This window comes from Pseudophryne corroboree, chromosome 3 (assembly GCF_028390025.1).
Source record: "Pseudophryne corroboree isolate aPseCor3 chromosome 3, aPseCor3.hap2, whole genome shotgun sequence".
NCBI lineage: Eukaryota > Metazoa > Chordata > Amphibia > Anura > Myobatrachidae > Pseudophryne > Pseudophryne corroboree.
The window spans coordinates 283,972,664-283,993,089 of NC_086446.1; the positions used below are offsets into that span (position 1 = coordinate 283,972,664).

General features: G+C 47.2%; 1 protein-coding gene across 1 annotated transcript in view; it reads left to right on the top strand.

Moving 5' to 3' along the window:
- PTK6 (protein tyrosine kinase 6) overlaps nt 1–20,426 on the top strand; it is a 62,491-nt gene that overhangs the window by 31,607 nt on the left and 10,458 nt on the right. Inside the window, exons 4-6 of the mRNA XM_063963137.1 lie at nt 3,792–3,963; nt 11,432–11,569; nt 12,392–12,573. Of these exons, the coding sequence (XP_063819207.1) occupies nt 3,792–3,963; nt 11,432–11,569; nt 12,392–12,573 (492 nt within the window). The remainder of the gene's footprint in view (nt 1–3,791; nt 3,964–11,431; nt 11,570–12,391; nt 12,574–20,426) is intronic.

The following is a 20,426-nucleotide window of genomic DNA, read 5'->3' on the forward strand; positions in this document are numbered from 1 at the left end:
CATGGAATGAGGCAAAATTCAGGGAGAGTGACAGCAGGGACATAGGGACAGGGAAAGTGACAGCAGGAACAGGGAGGGTGACAGAGTGACAGGGAAAGTGACAGCAGGGGGACAGGGACAGGGCGAGTGAAAGAGGGACAGGGAAAGTGACAGCAGGGACAGGGAGAGTGACAGCAGGGACACAGGGACAGGGAGAGTGACAGAGGGACAGGGAAAGTGACAGCAGGGACACAGGGACAGGGCGAGTGACAGAGGGACAGGGAAAGTGACAGCAGGGACAGGGAGAGTGACAGAGGGACAGGGAAAGTGACAGCAGGGACACAGGGACAGGGCGAGTGACAGAGGGACAGGGAAAGTGACAGCAGGGACAGGGAGAGTGACAGAGGGACAGGGAAAGTAACAGCAGGGACATAGGGACAGGGAGAGTGACAGAGAAAGGGACAGCAAGGGCATACAGTAGGGACTAGGGAGAGAGAAAGGCAGCAGGGTAAGATTACCTCTTTAGTAGCGGCGGTGCTGAGGATGCTGTGGTCTGCTGTGCAGTGGATGCGGAGGCTTTGGCCGGCATGGTGCGGAGGAGGCGATTGTGTGGAGAAGGACTGAGGGCGGTGGCGGGGCAGCACAGGAAGCCCCAAAACGTTGGTGTATAAATTTACATATACTGTGTGTGTATATAGTTATATATATATATATATATATATATTTATATATATATTTTATATATACACACACACACACACACACACACACACACACGTGTATATGTGTATATATATATATATATATATATGTACATATGTATATATATATATATATATATAGAGAGAGAGAGAGAGAGAGAAATCCAACAATGAACGGTACTCAGAGACAGCATATGTGAATGAGTGCCGTTCATTGTTGGATTTCTATGGATGATTGGTCCTGGCACCTGAGCATCAGTGATTACGTCGTTGGAGTGCCGGCTGCTGCTGGATGTGTATATATATATATATATATATATATATGCACACACATATATATATATATATATATATATATATATATACACACACACACAACTATTGCTGTGATGCTGGTAGGTCCAGTGTATAGGGGTGCTGGCTGGGCGCAGGAAGGCTCCATATGCGCTGCCTTCCCTGTTCCCTGCAGCCTGCGCGCCCAGCCAATGGCTGAGCCACAGGCTGCTGCTGCTGCACAGATTATTGGACAGCTGAGCCGTCGCTCAGCTGTCCTTCCTGGACACGCTACACAGTCCCTACGTGCAGCCGCGGCGCCGCTGCAAGGAAAGTGGAGACCGCTATAACTCAGCTGCCCTGCAGGTGGAGCCGCCGCGCCGGCTCCCGGGAGCCGGGAGCGCAGCACCGCAGATAGGATCAGAGATCCGATCTGTGGCGGCTGCGGGGAGCCCTTTTAAAAAGGGGGGCCCGGGGTACTTATCCCCGGGGCCCCCCTCTTAATCCGGCTCTGCTCCCCGTGCAGTGCACATGGGGGGTCATTTCTGACCCGTTCGCACGCTGCTTTTTTCGCAGCCGTGCGAATAGGTCCAGAATGCGTATGCGCAGCGGGCACAATGCGCAGGCGCATCGCTGCCCGGCGATGGGGAACGCCGGGCAGCGACTGAATTAAAGAAGAAAATGATCACTGCAGTGATCACAACGTGATTGACAGGAGGAAGGCGTTCCGGGGTGGCAACTGACGGTTTCTGGGAATGGTGAGGAAAACGCAGGCGTGTCCAGGCGTTTGTAGGGCGAGTGTCTGACGTCAATTCCGGGACCTGACAGGCTGAAGTCATCGCAGTCGGTAAGTAAGTCCAGACCTACTTAGAAACTGCACAAAATGTTCTTGCATAGCTCGGCTGCACAAGCGATCTCAGCCTTGCTATGCAAAAATACACTCCCCCATAGGGGAGTCTAGTTGATCGCACGAGCTGCAAAAAGTGGCAGCGTGTGATCAACTCGGAATGAGGGCACTGGTTTTGCCCAACTGCTAAGAAACTTGCTGCTGCTATCAACTCTGAATTAGGCCCAATACCTCTTGCATTAGACACTCTGCTTGCATGGCTTTTCAGCTATTAAGCTTTCACAAGCAGGGCCCTCTTCCCTCATGTGCTTTTACATCTCTTACTTAACCTATCTTCTTTTTAATACTCCCTTTGATGGCACCAAATCCCTCGGTTTTCTGCCACCCTGATACTCATTTCAGTACTGTTACTGACGCAACTAGATTTATATACCCTGTACTTGTCCGATATTGTATTAAATTGTAAGTCACTGTTTTCATATTTTGCTTATTTGTTATTGGGCGCTGCGGATCCCATGTGGTGTCATATAAATAATAATAATAATAATAAATAATAATAATACTAATTAATACAAGAAAGTGCTACTTTGGTCATGGAGTACTAGATTAGAAATCTTCCCCTGTCATCTCCAACAGAAGAATCAGGGCCATCCGGACCTATATGCTTACTTTACTGGCATAGTCTGAGTTTGACCTCCCTTGCTCTATAATATACAGCAGATTGTACAAATACAACATTGCTTGTATTTGACCTTTTGTACTTACAGCTTTAGACAGTGCTTTGACCTTTGGCCTGTTATCTTAAACCTACAAATTTAGATAAAATTGAATTTGTTTGAACTACTGAAGAGAGGATAGAAAATAGTATATGTGAACAAATAACCATGGTGAACTCCTAGGGGTATATCCTATTCGCCTAAGTAAGTGTGGCTATATGCCACACAGGGCCGCAACAAGAGAGGAGGAAGGCCCATGTGCAGTCTCCGTCTGAGCGCCCCCTCTCTAGCAATAGACTCTGGGCACTAGGGTCACTAGGAGACCCTAGCACTGTCCTAGAGTCTAGTGTGCATGCACAGATCTCCGGGAAAACGGCACAGTGGCCATTTTCTCAGCCATTGTCCTAATGCGTGTGTGCAAAATGTTGGGAAAAAGTCCGCCACCCCATTTTCCCGGTTGTCCTGTAGTGCTGCTGACACTTAAATGGATCCAACAATTCAGTAGTTTTCCTGATATGCTTAATGGAAATACTACCTGCTACTCAGTCTGGCATGGTTTTGAGGTTCAATGCTCATTCCCCTAAATTTCACAATGGATTGGCCATTGAAGGGTCCAGCATCGATGGCCTCTACTTAATACCGATGGCAGGAAGCTATCGACGGTTTGAACCACTGATGAGCAACTCTACTCTACTGTGGGATAAGTGACTGTGGTGAGACATTCAAGGAAGGGGGCTGGGCTACGTACCATGTAGCCTGCACCAGGAAAAAAACATTGCTGCATCAATGGCTAGTAATCATCCTACCTCTGCCATCTATGGTAAAACCATTGACCATTGGTGGAAAACCATCATTAGTAGCTAACCTTCAACGTTCACATTCTATTTAGATGCTAATGAGAAGTGAGGGTGAGGCTTTGTCAATCCCTATCAAGACTGTCCGTACAGCAAAGAAGATTTCCTGCTCAGACCATTAGATACATGGGGCACCTACAAAATTTTCAGATCCACCATGCAGGAAACTATTTTTAATTTCTCGTATTTTATTTCAGGTCAGATAATTGTAGCCATAACTACAATTATGGAATTAATCTTTATGCAAATAGTAGAAAAAGAATGTGGTAAGATGATAGACACCTAGACCTCCAGTCCGGCTGGTTACCATGTGCTGAGGCTTTATAAATCCCCATATTAGATTTATTTTGTGTGTATTACTAATACTGGCTGTGTCTTTAACATGCAACAAGTCTTTAACGTACTGTTATTTTGAGGGAAGGATGAGCCGGAAATAAGTAACCTGAACCAGATAATCCTTGACGAGTGGGAGAGACCCAGAGAGGAATTCACCCTGGAGAAGAAGCTGGGATCAGGGAACTTTGCACAGGTCTATGAAGGGTCATGGCAGGGACGAGTGAAAATAAAGGTGGCCATTAAAACAATAAAGCAAAGTGAGTAATGGATATGTTCATGGAATTATTATTTTTTTTCACATCATTACAAGGAGTATATCAAAGTCTGGCTCAGTTGAGGCCTGGTTATGGAAATTTTTTGGAGGGACACCATACTCTTTGTCTCCACGATTTTTCCACTACCAGCATAGACTTATAGGCCTAATACTGATTACAATTTTTGAAACTGCTGCTTAGTATTCTAAATGGGAAAAATCGTGATGCTGTTTTTGGTTTGAAAGTTAGGTTTTGCTTTGACCAAGAAAATTGATGGTATGCAAAACAGATAAATCCTTAATATAGATCTCAATTAGCGTTAATTGTATGTGTATATGTTTGTGTGGACATACTAGAGTGCACTACTGTACAGATGAGGCGCATAAACACATGAGCCCAGGAAATCTTTGTAAATCTCAGGGGCATAGCCAGAAATTTGTGGGCCCCTGTCCCAATGCAGTAGTGCCCTAGTTTATTTTATGAACCATAGTAGTGCCCTAGTTCACGTTATGTCACATTGCAGGGCTGCCAGTACACATTATGCAACACAGTACCCCCAATTTACATTATGACATACAGGGGTATATTTACTAAAAGTCAATATTTTTTTATTTTTTTGCTTGGTGGTTGATCGATGTATGGTCGATGTTTGGTCGATATATTTTTTATCGATTTGGGGGGTTATTCAGAGTTGTTAGTGAACCAAAAAAGTTAGCAACTGGGCAAAACCATGTTTCACTGCAGATGGGGCAGATGTAACGTGCACAGAGATTTAGATTTGGGTGGGTTACATTGTTTCTGTGCAGGGTAAATAATGGCTGCTTTAATTTTACATTGCCATTTAGATTTCAGTTTGAACACACCCCACCCAAATCTAACTCTCTGCACATGTTACATCTGCCCCCCCTGCAGTGCAATGTGGTTTTGCCCAACTGCTAACTTTTTTGGTTTGCTAATACCTCTGAATAACCCTCTTTTGGGGGTAATTCAGACCTGATTGCTAGGGCGCGTTTTTTGCTGCCCTGCTATCAGGTAGTTGCCGCCTACAGGGGAAGGGTATATGGTGCGTGCAGGTGTGCGATCACATTTGTACAGTCTCTGCTCAGCCCAGGACTTACTTATCCACTGCGATGGTTTCCTGGTGACTGGGGCCGGAGCTGACGTCCAAATGCCTGAGCCCGCCTGCATTTTCCCGGGCCCTCCTGCAAAACGGCCAGTTCACACCCACACACGGCCTCTTCCTGTCGATCACCTTGTGAACGCCCATGTGAACGCTTTTTTCACACCATCCCGTTGCTAGGCACTGATGCCCGTTGCAGTCGTCCGGTGCGCCGGCGTATTGTGGTGCATATGCATGCGCAGTTCAGATCTGATCGCCCGCTGTGTGAAAACGCACAGCAGCGATAAGATCTGTGGTTAAGGGTCTAAGAAGGTTATTCAGAGTTGGACGTAGATCTTGCTACACGCAGCAAGATCTGCGTCCATCTACTCACATGGTAGGGGCCGCCCAGCACAGTGCAAGGCCGCCCAGCATGTGTGTGGCGCCGACCCCTCGATGCATCAGCAATTTAATTGTGGACGCATCGATTTAAGTTTGACCCCTGTCTGCACAGCCTGGCTACGCTGGCAGGTGGTCCAATGCCTTTTTTTTCTGAGCCACTGTGCCTCCGTATTGCCCGCCATGTTCACGAAATGCCTCCCAATGGCCACCGCTGTCAATCACCTTGCTGAATAGTGAAGGGTCACATACATGCACTGCGGCCAGTACGCAGACCCTCTGGATGCAGCCGCTGCGTACAGATACATGGCTGTGTCTGGGTCTGAATAAACCCCTAAATCACAAATTTACCAACAGATGATTTTTGACATCCTTAAAAAAAAATGGCAAAAATCATGTTAGTAAATGTGGAATTTACTGAAATACAAAATTGACCAAACATTGATCAAACATCAATAAAAGAAAATCGACCCATACCGATTTTTAGTAAATATACCCCTAAATCACACATTTACTAACAGATGATTTTTGCCTTTTTTTTTAACAAAAAAAAAGGAAAAGTGAAGTAAATGTGTGATTTAGACCCTGAAACACAGATCAAAAATCGACCCAAAATTGGCTTTTTCATAAATATATCCAACAGTGTCCCTAGTTCATATTATGCCACACTTTAGTGCCTCCACTTTACATTGTGCCACATTACCATGCCCCAGTTCATATTATGTAACATTATAATGCCCTCCAGTTCATTATATACAACCTTACAATGAGCAAGTCCAGGGCCATAATTAGACATATTGTAAGCCACAAGGCAAAAGTTTGTAAGGACCGTTATCTACCTCCCAATGGTGAAAAATGTGCACATCACATCATGTAACTGTGACAGGGAAGGTGGGCCCTATTGCAGCTGTACTCCCTGCACCTTTGGTAGCTACACCTTGGGTTTATCTGTACAATAATGTAGAATAGCGTGTACTAAGATGGACCTGCACATTCTAAACGGGGTCAGACCAGGGCCGTCTTAACAGCAGTTTAAGCCCCTGGGCCCATCCTCCAGCGGTAGGGGTGGGGGGTGCTGTCAGCGGCTGCTTTGCTGTCCCGCAGGCAGTAAGGGGTGGTCTATCTTCCACTCAGCATGTAGGACCTGGAGCAGTAATTTCTGCAAATTACTCCTTTACTGCACAGATGGTGGGAGATGGGGAGGGAGGGAGAACACTAAACTGTAGAAGGGGGCATTGGGCTGAATAAAGGGGGCCCCGGTACATGACTTCCGGGGTGGTAGGGGGTGTTTAATATGTAGGGGAGGGTGGATAGTGGAGTGGAGTGGGAGGGCAGCTTGCTTGACTGCAGATATCTCCAGTTCCTGGAAATAGATTTCTAAGCTTTCAAGGAGATAATAAGATTTCTTGGCTTTCAAGGAGATAATAAGCCAGAGAGTTCCTCCTTTGAGGAGATACTGGGTACTTGGGGATCAGAGTTCAGGAGCAAGAGCAATCCACCAACAAAAAGCAGGGACCAGCTGCTGAAAGGCTAATATCTCTGGTTCAGGGCATAGCAGAGACAAGCTGCCAGTGTCCACTGAAATGGCAGAGTTCCAGCTTTTGGAATATACCCTCAGAACAAGTCAGACATAACTGAGATACCTAGCTGGGAAGAGCAATTAACAGGCTCGGATGGGGATCACTGCTTTGAAGTTGGATCTCTCCAGTTCCCCAGGGCTGATTTCCAAATATCTGGTACTCGTAGGAAAAGGAGACCCTCAGCTATCAGCCTATGACCCTTATACTCCTGGGACCCCTGGGCAAATGCCCATTGAGCCCATATGAAAAGACGGCCCTAGGCCAGACCCCACTCACCCCAAGCCCAGAGGCTTAGGGGCCCTGCTTATAAAGTTGCATACCAATTTCCCAGATTTGCCTGAAGAGCAATTGGGCCTGACCCATTGCCCAGCCTGAAATTTCAGTGAGAAGAGTGTGTAGTGGATGTTATAATGGTAAGGGGGCACTGTAATGTGGCATAATGTGAACTGGAGGGCACTGTAATGTGTCATAATCTGATCTACTCATTGTAATCTAGAGGGCACTATAATGTTGCATAATAAGAACAGGGACACTGTAATGTGGCACAATATGAAATGGAGGCACTATAGTGAGGCATAATATGAACTGGGGCACTGTAACATTTAATAATTTGAACTGGAGGTCACTCTAATGTGGCACAGTACGAACGGGGGGGCACTGTCTGCCATAATGTGAATTGCAGATACTGTGTGGCATAATGTGTACTGGCAGCCGTACAATGTGGCATCATGTAAACTAGGGAACTATGATGGTTCATAAAATAAACTAGGGCACTACTATGGGGCCTAATACATAGTTACCAAGTTTATGGCTGGGGGCAACCAGGTCAGCACAGCGGTGGGCGATGCGGATGGGGGGGGGGGGGCGTGGTTTGGCACAGGGGATGGAGAGGGGGTGCGATACATGACACGGTGCAAGATGCTGTGTGTGGGGCTTGGCTGGGTGGTCATGTCATCAATGACATGCCCCCTGCTATATAATGCGGAGATTACTGGCCTTATACAGCAGGGGGGGTGTTTATGATGATGTGAATCTGCACAAGTTTTGTCCTGGGCAAGTCTCCAGGAGATTTGTCCAGTTTCCCGGGGATGGCTGGAGGCACCACCCGATTTTCGGAAGCCTCCCGGACGTTCTGGGAGAGTAGGTAAGTATGACACAATATTAACTAAGGCACTGTTATGGCTCAGAAAATTAACTCGGGCACTATTATAGGGCATAAAATTAATAACTGTTGTGAAGAGGTGTCTATCTAGAAGCATTGGGACATGGAGCCCTTCAGAATTTTGCTATGGGCCCGCAAAGTTCTGGTTGTGGTTATGCCCCTGACTGTTTAAGGCTTTGCCAGTTTCTTGAGGCAATATTTTTTGAGATAAGTGGCATGTTGTCCACAAAACAACACTGCCTTTGTGAGTTAACACATACAGGAGCTTTCTGTATCACCTGACAACCAGACCCCAATCCTTTGTAGTGAATAGGTTTCTCTTGATAAAATTCAAGATATTTCTATCAATAACCACTAGGTGGTAGCATAAGCAAAATGACCGCTTGTAGAAGTGTTGTAAGCTACAAAGTAGGGATGGCCATCTGTGTCGTTGCCATCGATGGCTACCTTCCATGGCAAAAGGACAAGTAACCATCGATGACTGCCAACTATGTAGTGGGTGAGCATCGATGGTTTCCAATGCAGATTTCCTGGCCTCATTTACAGAACTGCGGCAGGCAGTCTGAGTAATCCAAAGGTTATGCAGAAAGTCGATAGCCCCGCAGTGTGATCCTCGGACACAGCAGTGGATCACACCTGCTGTAGTAACATATGTTAGCATCGCAGCTGCACCCTCGGACACAGCGGCGATGCTAATTACGTAACTATGGTACGAACGCCCCACTGTCGCCCAGTATTGCCCATTTAGCCCTACGTTAATAGGGGCTGATATGGGGCTGGAAGGCAGGTGCAGTTAGCTTAAAAACAATGAGATCTGTTCACAAACAGAACTGCATACAGTTTAGATCAGTCCCAAAGAGTGGAATGTGTTGGTTATAATAGGGCAGCTCATGCAGAAAGCAGAAATGTGAGTATATAATATATTGTACTTTGGAAATACATCACACATTGGCTGCGCACTCTTATGGGCCCTACACACATAGCAACCCACCGCCGAGCTGCCCGACGGCCGATACGGCAGATGGGCGACACGGCGGCGGGGGGGAGGTGACAAGGGGAGTGATGTTTCTTCACTCCCCCCGTCACCCGGCTCCATAGCACTGCATGCAAACATGGACGAGATTGTCCATATTGGCCTGCATGTTTAAACGAGCAGGCACCAGCGATGAACGAGCGCGGGGCCGCGCATCATTCATCCCTGGTGCTTACACACTGAATGATATGAACAGTATCTCGTTCCTTAATGAACGAGATCGTTTATATCTTTCACTGGTATTGACCAGTGTGTAGGGCCTATTAGAATACTTAGATTAGACCACACAGCTACCAAATGTAGCATTACAATGCATCGGTAAGCACTGTATTAGAGCTGTTCCAAAGCGAGTATTACTGTCTTCCTAATCTTGTATAATATGTATATTATGTCTAGTTGATAAAATTAACTATATTTGAAAAACTTTTTTTTCCTGAATACTTTTATATAGTTACAGTATAAAAGCCACGTTGAATGAACTGCAGAATGCTTTTATAGCATAACACATTAATAGTGTTTCTACAAAGAACCTCCGTCATATAGCCACTAGTAGGAGCAATGATCAAATGGAACAGCAGTGCTATACTTCTGTTTGGGAATTATACATTGGAAGAAAAAACTATTTGTGTTCCCTAATGCACACTGAGTGAAAAATAATAATAATACTACATAATAATCAGATAATACGGAGATCTTAGTTGCGTATATCTGCAGATATAGGGTTAAGCCCCCAGGCCAATCGACAAGGCTTCTCCGTCACTGGGGGTCCCTAATACTAGGTATGGGTCCGGGGTGCAGGACCCCATCACGTCGGCACAGGTCGGCTACCCCAGGTCAGCACACAGGTGAAAATTAATAAGGGTTAATAAGAAGCACAGAAGTGCTATGTAAGTGATGTGATTAAAATAATACAAAAATATATACAAAAGTGATAGGGAAAATCATAAGTGTTAATAAAGTGTTAGGGTGTGCCGACCTGAAGCCACCCAGCCATACCGACACAGGGGCCACCGCCAGGGCCGGTTCTAAGAGTTGTGGCGCCCCGGGCAAAATATGGGGGCGTGGCTTCAATTGGGGGCGTGGTCACGACGCTGCAAGAAAATAAATAAATAAATAAAAAGAATACTTACCATCCCCGTTCCTGATCCAGACCCCCTCCGCCGGCGGCACCGCTCTTCTCCCCTCTCTCTTCTCTTCGATCTATGGGAGAGACGTTATTATTACGTCTCTCCCATAGAACAGCATAGACACTAGAGGTCAATTATGACCCCTAGTGTCTGTGCCACTATGCTGTGCGGTGCGCGATGACGTCATCGCGCATCGCACAGCAAAGGTCCTCTACACGAAGGGAAACTAGACCGTAGCGTCGTTTCCCTTCATGGAGAGGACCTTTGCTGTGCGGTGCGCGATGACGTCATCGCGCACCGCACAACTAAGGTCCTCTCAATGAAGGGAAACTAGACGCTACGCGTCTGGTTCCCTTCAAAGCGGGGGGGCATAGCAGGGCACTGCGGGGGGCACAGTGGCGGATCTTGCCATGGTGCGGCGCCCTCCGGATGGCGCCGGCGCCCTCCGGAAGGCGGCGCCCCGGGCAAAAGTACCGCTTGCCCGTGGCAAGAACCGCCACTGGCCACTGCACCCCACACCCACCCCATTTATAATTACACATGTCTGGGTCTAAATTCCCAGTGTAAGGCCACATGATAATGGCTCCTACACTATCTGAGAGCCAGCTCACCTGGAGACACCCCTGGCTTCCCCAATGGCACTCTGGAGTCAGCAATCCCTCCTAATGCTCACCCATCCATGCCTCAGTCTAAATACAATACACATACGATGGTGAGCTGCTCAATCAGATTGTAATTTCACTCAGGTGCTAAAAGGGAGGGGTAATTCTGTGGAAGAAAAAACTATTTGTGTTCCCTAATGCACACTGAGGGAAAAATAATAATAATACTACATAATAATCAGATAATACGGAGATCTTAGTTGCGTATATCTATGTCGACCTTTTGACCCTGTCGACCTTACTTATTGTTTACCTATTCTATGTCGACCTTTTGACCCTGCCGACCTACTGTATGTCTGCCATTAGTGGTAAACCTATTGACTGTAGACCTTTTTAGTGTAGATCTAATATTCCACACCTGTGTCACGTGTACATCCTCCTGATCCTCTATACCGCCATCATTCCCTAGATGTGAAGGAAATAGAATTTCTGAAGACCCTCCGCCATCGCAACCTGCTGTCGCTGCATGCTGTTTGCTCAGTGGGGGACCCATATTATATTATTACAGAGCTACTGTCTAAGGGAGACCTGCTCAACTTTCTTCGAGGTAGGTGTAACTTGCTGTGTGGACATAATTCATGTACATAGCAATTCCCAAAGTGATAAAGTCCACTACACGCCATTGTTAAAAAGTCAAACGTTACTCCATGCTTTGCCTGCTTTGTTCGCAATGGCCAGATTCAATTACCTGCAAAGCTTATCATGAGTTTGTAACAAGGCCGTCAAGACCGGGGACAGACCCTGGTTTTTGGGTTTTGCCAAATCAGCGGTGATATGGTGACGCCTCCTCCCATTAACAAATGTAAAATAAACAACTGTTCGTTATATTTGCTGTTTGCTAATGTAGATGCAGTACTTCCTTAAAGCCTCTAGGTGGTGCAGTAGAGAAAACATTTCTAGTGTTAACCTGCCTGCTGGCACAGTGATGCTACAGCAGGCTAGTATTCACATATTTAACCCTTAATGATGCACTGAATATTGTGACTCTTATAGAGGAAGTACTACACTATCTTTGTATTCTTAGTACTGAAAATATACATAACCAGAAACACTGAGAGTAAACCCTACCCTGGTTTTAAATCTCAAAATGCACTATTGATCATGTTAAGATTTCTTGCACACCACACAGCTGAAACGTTTCTGCATGTTGTTATTGTAAACGTAGTATTCTCCACATGGCTTTGCAGATAAAAGCATCCTGGTTTCTCCTCTGTGTATGTGTCTATTTAGTTCTGCTTAATTTCCTTCTTGTGATAAGCGTTTAATTCTAAAGGGATATCAGCAAAAAAGTAATTTCTTTCAGTAGTTTGTAATAAATGACAGACGCATTTTGCCATTCAATGGTCATGTGTGTGTTGTATTTCACAAGGCCCTGAGGGAGAAGAGCTCAATGTAGATGGACTACTGGATATAGCTGGGCAGGTGGTGGACGGCATGCATTACCTTGAAGCAAATAATTGTGTCCACCGGGACTTGGCGGCCAGGAACGTCTTGATTGGGCGGAACAACATCTGCAAGGTGGCAGACTTTGGCTTGGCTAGATTTATTAAGGTGAGAAATGATTCCCAGGTTTTTAACCATCTAGATAAAACAATGGTTCTCTCATTTTTAGATGCATATTATAGACAATGTATATTTATAATATTCAATGTCTTTCCACGCTTCTATGCATTTTGTTTGTTCAGCGTGGTTTTAAGGGGAAGATTATGGGGTGGACGCTAATTCGATTCGGTCGCAACTAACCAATGTTTTTAGATCTGCGCCTGCGTAGGAACCGCACTGCGCATGTGCATATCTGGTCTTGCGTTGGGAGTGGGGAGGGGGAGTGGTTAAAAAAACAGGGGCATGTCAGCAGAGTTTTTGAGGCGTGCCAAAGCCAGTGGCTGCGTTTTCAGATGCAGTAACACTAGCCTCAGCATCTTAGATGTGGTGGGCATGCTGAGCATCCTTAGGGTATTAAGGTGGCCCATGTGATGTTGCCGATGGTGATCTGATGTTGCATCTTCAGGCACATACAGCGCATCTGAGAAACCAATGATGGGGGTAAAAAGATGGCACCTGCTGCAATTACATAATGTCTCGGATCCCGCTGCGACCGAGGAAGCAGCACCGACACCATTTGCGTTCATATCTGATCAGGCCCTTAGCACCTGAACCTAGGAAGAAGCGCTCTACAGTGCCACCTAGTGGAAAGGTACTGCAATTTATTGATTCAATTTAACCCCCACATTCCTGACACTGTTGATCATCACCAAATAAGTATGAAATCTCATTTTAAAGTAAAGCTAAAATAACATGTGCATATTGCATACCAGATTAGCGCAGGAACACAATCAATGCAGATATATTTTTAGGGCAAGTGAAGCAGCAGGGTGAGGTTCCTGAACTACAGTATTTACACTTACACGCCTTCAAGCTCTATTGAGCAACACTGTGCTTCTTCTGCAGTGAATCTACAAGTCCTTAACCTACCTGGTGGTAAGTAGCCCATCACCAGCCTCCTTTCCTTCCTGGAACCCTCCCCTGTAACCAGGGGCGGATTGGGCCGCCGGGACCCCGGATCAGATCCTGGCCAGCTGGGTCCCCTGCTCCCCTCATTGGCCTTTCTCCCCCCACGCATGGCTGCCTCAACCGTAACTTCTGCACATGAGCAGAAGCTCATTAAAGCCGGAGCGCGGTAATTTTCTGTGCGCAGCTGCCCACACACAGCGTTCATTGAAGTCCTCCAGTCCTTTTAGCTCCACCTCCACTAGCTGCTGTGCTGTCATTCTCCTCACTTGTCTGTGCTACTGCTGAGTGCCGGGCATCGACTGAGGAGCCAGCCGGTGAATTTAATGTGGTGGGACAGCAGCTTCTGAGTGAGCACTTGGGATGTGGGACAGCGACCGTGTGTGTGTGTATGTGAAGGGGGGGAGGGGGGTGCATTATAAAAGTAAAATTATTCATATAATACCAAGGGGTACAATTAATGTAGCAGGAGGTGACCAATAAACAATGTATTTTTATTTAAATGAAGACACGGGATGAATACATTATTGTAATATATTGTGTTAATATATTACAATAAATTATTTTTCCTGTGTCTTCATTTAAATAAGATGATGGTAAACCAGAAGTCATTACTGTTTATTAGTCACCTCATGCAACATTAATAGTACCTGGTTCTTTGAACGGGTTCAGTATGATTTGCCGATGGATGGGATGCCGGCTGTCAGTATACCGACAGCGGCATCCTGTCCATCAGAATCCCAACAGCCCTCCATTAAGCCCCCTAACCCTCACCTGCTCTACCTGGTGCAATGTGTATAACGTGCTCTACCTGGTGCAATGTGTATAATGTGCTCTACCTGGTGCAATGTGAATAATGTGTTCTACCTGGTGCAATGTGTATAATGTGCTCTACCTGATGCAATGTGTATAATGTGCTTTACCTGGTGCAATGTGTATAATGTGCTTTACCTGATGCAATGTGTATAACATGCTCTGCCTGGCACAAAGTGTATAACGTGCTCTACCTGGTGCAATGTGTATAATGTGCTCTACCTGGTGCAATGTGTATAATGTGCTCTACCTGGTGCAATGTGTATAATGTGCTTTACCTGATGCAATGTGTATAACATGCTCTGCCTGGCGCAAAGTGTATAACGTGCTCTACCTGGTGCAATGTGTATAATGTGCTCTGCCTGGCACATAGTGTATAACGTGCTCTACCTGGTGCAATGTGTATAACGTGCTTTACCTGGTGCAAAGTGTATACTGTGCTTTACCTGGTGCAATATGTATAATGTGCTCTGCCTGGTGCAAAGTGTATACTGTGCTCTACCTGGTGCAATGTGTATAATGTGCTCTGCCTGGTGCAAAGTGTATAATGTGCTTTACCTGGTGCAATGTGTATAATGTGTTCTGCCTGGTGCAAAGTGTATACTGTGCTCTACCTGGCGCAAAGGGTAGAACATGCTCTATCTGGCGGAATATGTATAACGTGCTCTACTTGGCGCAGAGTGTATAGGAGGTTCTACCTGGTGCAGTGTATATAAGCGGCACTACTGTGTGGTTTAATGTGAATTGGCACTATTTGGCCATGCCCCTTCCCCACAAAGCCACTCCCCTAAAATGTTGCTGTGTGCCTGGGGCGCTCACTTTCCATGCGTCCATATAATGAGGCCTTCTGAGCAGTAATCCCTCACACTTGGCAGACTCCACCCCCTCAACAGACCCCACCCCTATTAGGGCTGCTTCCATAAATTTCCCAGGCTGGTTTTCAATCCCAAACCGCCCCTGCCTGTAACCCTCTGCTATGGCACCCTATTCTCTGCCACTTTCTCCTTTAGCATCATGTACCTGGAAAAGCTCCCTTTTTCCTGGCACTTGTCCATGCCCTGGAATCCTGTCACCCTCTCCTCTTCCCAGCCAGTGTTGGACTGGGGCATGAAGAGCCTACCGGGGGAATGCAGTGGTAGGGGCCCATACATAGGGGTGTGGCCAGCCACCACTTTGGTTTACCTAACCATTAGAGACTGCATGGGCTGGGGCCCTTGATTTATATACAGTCATTATTGCTAGTGCATGCATGATAATGTAGATTAATAACATCAATGTATGATAGAAAATACACCATAGTCCTGTGCATTATAATGGAACATATGCATAATGTATAATTCAAGTGCACAGACTGGAAACTTTTCCCTAGAGGAGGAGTTGCCCCCCCACCCCCCCACCCCCATGCAGTAGGGCCCACCAGGTTGTTTCCCCTGTACCTCTGTGGGTCAGTCTGACCCTGTCCCCAGCACACTGCCTCCTGCGACCCTTTCACTCCCTGACACTCTCTACCTTTAACCCTTTCTCATAGAGCCCTCTCCCTGTAATCTGACATGCCCTGTTCTCATCCTTGAGTCCTGAATTATATAAATTTTTTGTGATATATTTATTTTATTACTAAAACAAAGATCAGGGGTGTTTCTAGCCAATTTGGCTCCCAGTGAGAAATTTAGTAATGCACCCCACCCCACCCCCCACCCCCCTTGACATAGAAAAAATACACCCCCCTCCCCCCGTACATATAAAAATAACAAATTTGCTTGCGCGCTCCCGCCTGGCAAAGGGACATGTCCTCATTAAAATGGATGTGGCCTGGCTACAGTGGGTGTGGCCTCACCTGAAAAGACTACCTTACACCCCAGTTTTTGACCCTGCACCAACAGATCATGGCCACCACAGGAAAAATAAATAAATTCCACCATATTAAGCCCCACACAGTAATGCCCCCTGCACCATATTATGCCACACACCACAATGCCCTTGATACATTATGCCCTACAGCAGGGGTGGCCAACCAGTCAGAGGCAAAAAGCCAAAAAATATCTGTAGTCAAACCAAAGAGCCGGTATCATGCGCGTGCCCAAAAATGGGGCATGGCCTAACTGGCACAAGGCCACGTCCCATGTTTGTGCACCTGACTTCAGTATGACGTTGATAGGAGCATGACCATATGTCACACCCCCATTTTTAGTTACACTGGGGGCGAGAAACACTGAAACATTTTACACATTACGGCAGGCAGAGTCCCCATTTTACACATTAGAGCAGGTAAGAGTCTCCATTTTACACATTACAGCAGGCAAGAGTCCCCATTTTATACATTACGGCAGGCAGAGTGACCATTTTACACATTACGGCAGGCAGAGTAACCATTTTGCATATTACAGCAGGCAAGAGTCCCCATTTTACACATTATAGCAGGCAAGAGTCCCCATTTTACACATTTTAGCAGGCAAGAGTCCCCATTTTACACATTATAGCAGGCAGAGTCCCCTTCTACAAAGAGAGAAGGAGAGAAATAGAAAGAGTGTGTTATACTTACGTTTGCAGCGGCATCCACCGGCCAGCTGTCCTACACTGCAGCGCTGCGGCTCTTCGGCCCATGCCAGCCATCATCTTCCTCCTCCTGGCTTGTCCATCCGTGTCCTGGCTCCCCCTCCTCCCCGTCATTAGTATTCTGTTCGGGGGCGGAGTTTTGTGTAATGAGGCATTTGCGTTGCAACGTCACGAGCGGAGTAGTAATGACGGGGAGGAGGGGGAGCACCAAAAGAGCCACCAAGAGCCACGGTGGGCGCCCCGTGCGAATGCACACCTCGCCCGCAGCAAGAAACAACTCTGATAATTAATGATTAAAAGGCACCTAAAAAACATGAATAATAGACACTTTCCAATAGAATAAGCACTAAAAAGCATAAACTTTATTTATTTATTTATTTATTGCACTAAAAATGTGCTTTTATCTAACGTCCTAGAGGATGCTGGGGTCCATATTAGTACAAAGGGGTATAGACGGGTCCACCAGGAGCCATTGGCACTTTAAGAGTTTAATAGTGTGGGCTGGCTCCTCCCTCTATGCCCCACCTACCAGACTCAGTTTAGAAAATGTGCCTGGAGGAGCCGGTCACAGCTAGGGGAGCTCTGCAGAGCTTCTTTAGAAAAATTTATTTTAGAGTTTGTTATTTTACAGGGAGGTTGCTGGCAACAGCCTCCCTGCATCGAGGGACTGAAGGGGGAGCATTGTCCGCCCTGTGGGGTCTGAGCCACTGTCTCCGCTGACTGGACACTGAGCTCCAGAGGGGATAGATCGCTCCCCGCCACAGGGGAACGACCACCCCAGCAGCATGCCACCACCCCCTTACAGTGCTGAAATGTGGCGAGTGAGTCACTGACCCCCCTAGCAAGCGGGGGCCAGTGTGAAGATGGCGGCTACAGGGTAGGAGCGCAGTACTAACTGCGCTACGGTGGCTCAGCGGTACTTGGTGCGGTGCTGTGAGGGGCGCCCTGAGCCAGCGCCTTAACCCTACACTGACCAGAAAGCCTGTCGGGGTCCACGGATCTCAGCCAGCACAAAATCCTCAGGCCAATATAATCTTGGAAGAGCGGGAAGACAGTGCCATTAAGGGGGCGAAGCTTCTCCTCAGAGCGGACCCAGCAGCGTTCAGCGCCATTTACCTGCCTGCAGACATGCTGCCAGTGGAAGAGCAGTCCCTCCAGAGCACCAACTATCTGTACGGTACCAGGGGGTTTTAGAAGGGAGGGGAGGCTGTGTAAAGACTGTGTCACCTATTAAGGGACACAGTCAGCGCTGGTTAAGGGTCTCCCTATACCTATATAGCGCTGTGTGTGGGTTGGCTCCAATCTCTGTGTCTCTCTGCCATTCTTGGGGGGGAAACTCTGTCTGACCTGTACCCTGTGTGTATGTGGAGTGTGTGGGGTCTAGAGACTGTGTCTCTGTCAAACATGTCTAGAGACTCTGTTTCATATGCTGCAGAGAACTTATCTTCTCAGGAAGATCCCATCCCATGTAATCAGGATTGTACTGTTGTAGCGCAGATACCAGCTAGAGAACCGGAGTGGTTAGCTTCTCTTAGGGGGGCTATTTCTCAGATTTCTGAAAGGGTTGCAAGGACTGAGCATGCAACTCAAGTATTGCAGTCCTCTATGGCAGTATGGTCAGATACTGCTCCCTCGGGGCCCCCTGCGGTACATTCTCACAAACGTGCTCTTGCCCAAATTATGCAGGATGACACGGATACCGATTCTGACACAGCAGATGGTGATGGGGATGTGTTGAGGGGGATGGCATCACTTGCTAAGGGGGTGCAGTTGATGATTGAGGCCATGCGGGATGTGTTATATATTTCTGACACACTTCCTGAGCAGGTGAAGGAGGCCTTTTTAACAGACAGTAAGAAGGCCCCTCTCACCTTCCCGGCATCTAAGGAATGAAATGCTATATTTGAAAAAACCTGGGAAAACCCGGAGAAAAAATTCCAGATCCCTAAAAGGGTTCTGGTTGCTTTTCCCTTCCCATCTATAATTGATGCCTCTGTCTCTAGGCTGTCAAAACAGGTGGTCTTACCAGTCCTGGGATCTACCGTGTTGAAAGTTTCGGCAGATCGCAAAGTGGATGCTACGCTCAAATCCATATACACGGCTTCAGGGACTATACTGCGGCCTACTATTGCCTGTGCATGGATTTCAAAAGCTATAGCAAAGTGGTCAATCACTCTGCAGGAGGACATGACTACGATGGATAAAGGTGATGTTGATATATTTTTACGGAAAATACAGGATTCTGCAGGGTTCCTGGTAGAATCCATGAAGGATCTGGGTTCCATGGCTGCGGGGATCTCCTCCATGTCCGTTTCGGCTCGCTGGGGTCTCTGGCTGCGCCAATGGTCTGCGGACGCGGAATCCAGGAAAAGTGTGGAGAGCCTACCCTATACAGGTCAGGCTCTGTTTGGGGAGGCGCTGGGTGCATGGATTGCCACGGCTACAGCGGGTACGTCTCATTTTCTCCCCTCAGCTGCACCCGCTACGAAGAAGCCTTTTACTCCCAACACATCACAGTCCTTTCGGCCCGCTAGGCCTAGAAAGAACAAGCCCTCTCACACCTTCTTTAGAGGTGACCAGAAGCCTGCTTCTGGTACCTCAAAGTCCTCAGCATGACGGTGGACCGCACAACCTGGAGGTAGGTCAGGTGGGAGCAAGACTCCGGCATTTCAGCCACTTCTGGGTGTCGTCTGGCCTGGACCCCTGGATACAGGATATTGTGTCCCGGGGGTACAGGCTGGAGTTTCAAACTCTCCCACCTCAATCACCGATTATTCAAATCAGGCTTGCCGGCCTTGCCGGCAGACAGAGCTGTTCTACTGGACGCTATCCAAAAATTTATAGTGTCCGAGGTCTTTGTTCCAGTTCCACCTCATCAATTGAACAAAGGTTACTATTCGGACCTTTTTGTGGTACCGAAGCCGGATGGTTCAGTCAGGCCAATTCTGAACTTGAAATCTTTGAACCCTTATCTCAGGGACTTAAAATTCAAAATAGAGTCTCTAAGAGTAGTTATCTCAGGACTGACGGAGGGGGAGTTCCTGGTGTCCCTGGACATCAAGGATGCGTACCTCCACAGTCCCATTTGAACGCCGCATCAGGCTTATCTCAGGTTTGCACTGTTAGACGATCACTATCAGTTTCAGGCACTGCCGTTCGGTCTGACCACGGCACCAAGGGTCTTCACCAAGGTGATGGCAGAGATGATGGTTCTCCTCCGCAAGCAGGGGGTGAACATAATTCCATATCTGGACAATCTGCTGATCAAGGCATCGTCCAGGGAGAAGTTGTTAAGATCCATTGCTCTCATGACACATCTGCTCAAGGAGCATGGTTGGATCCTGAACCTCCCAAAGTCTCATCTGGAGCCGACAAGGAGGCTGTCTTTCCTGGGAATGATCCTCGACATGGAGGGCAGAGGGTGTTTCTACCGGTGGAGAAAGCTTTGGTGATTCAGACGATGGTCCGGGATGACTTGAAGCCTGCCCGGGTATCGGTTCATCAGTGCATCCGCCTTCTGTGGAAGATGG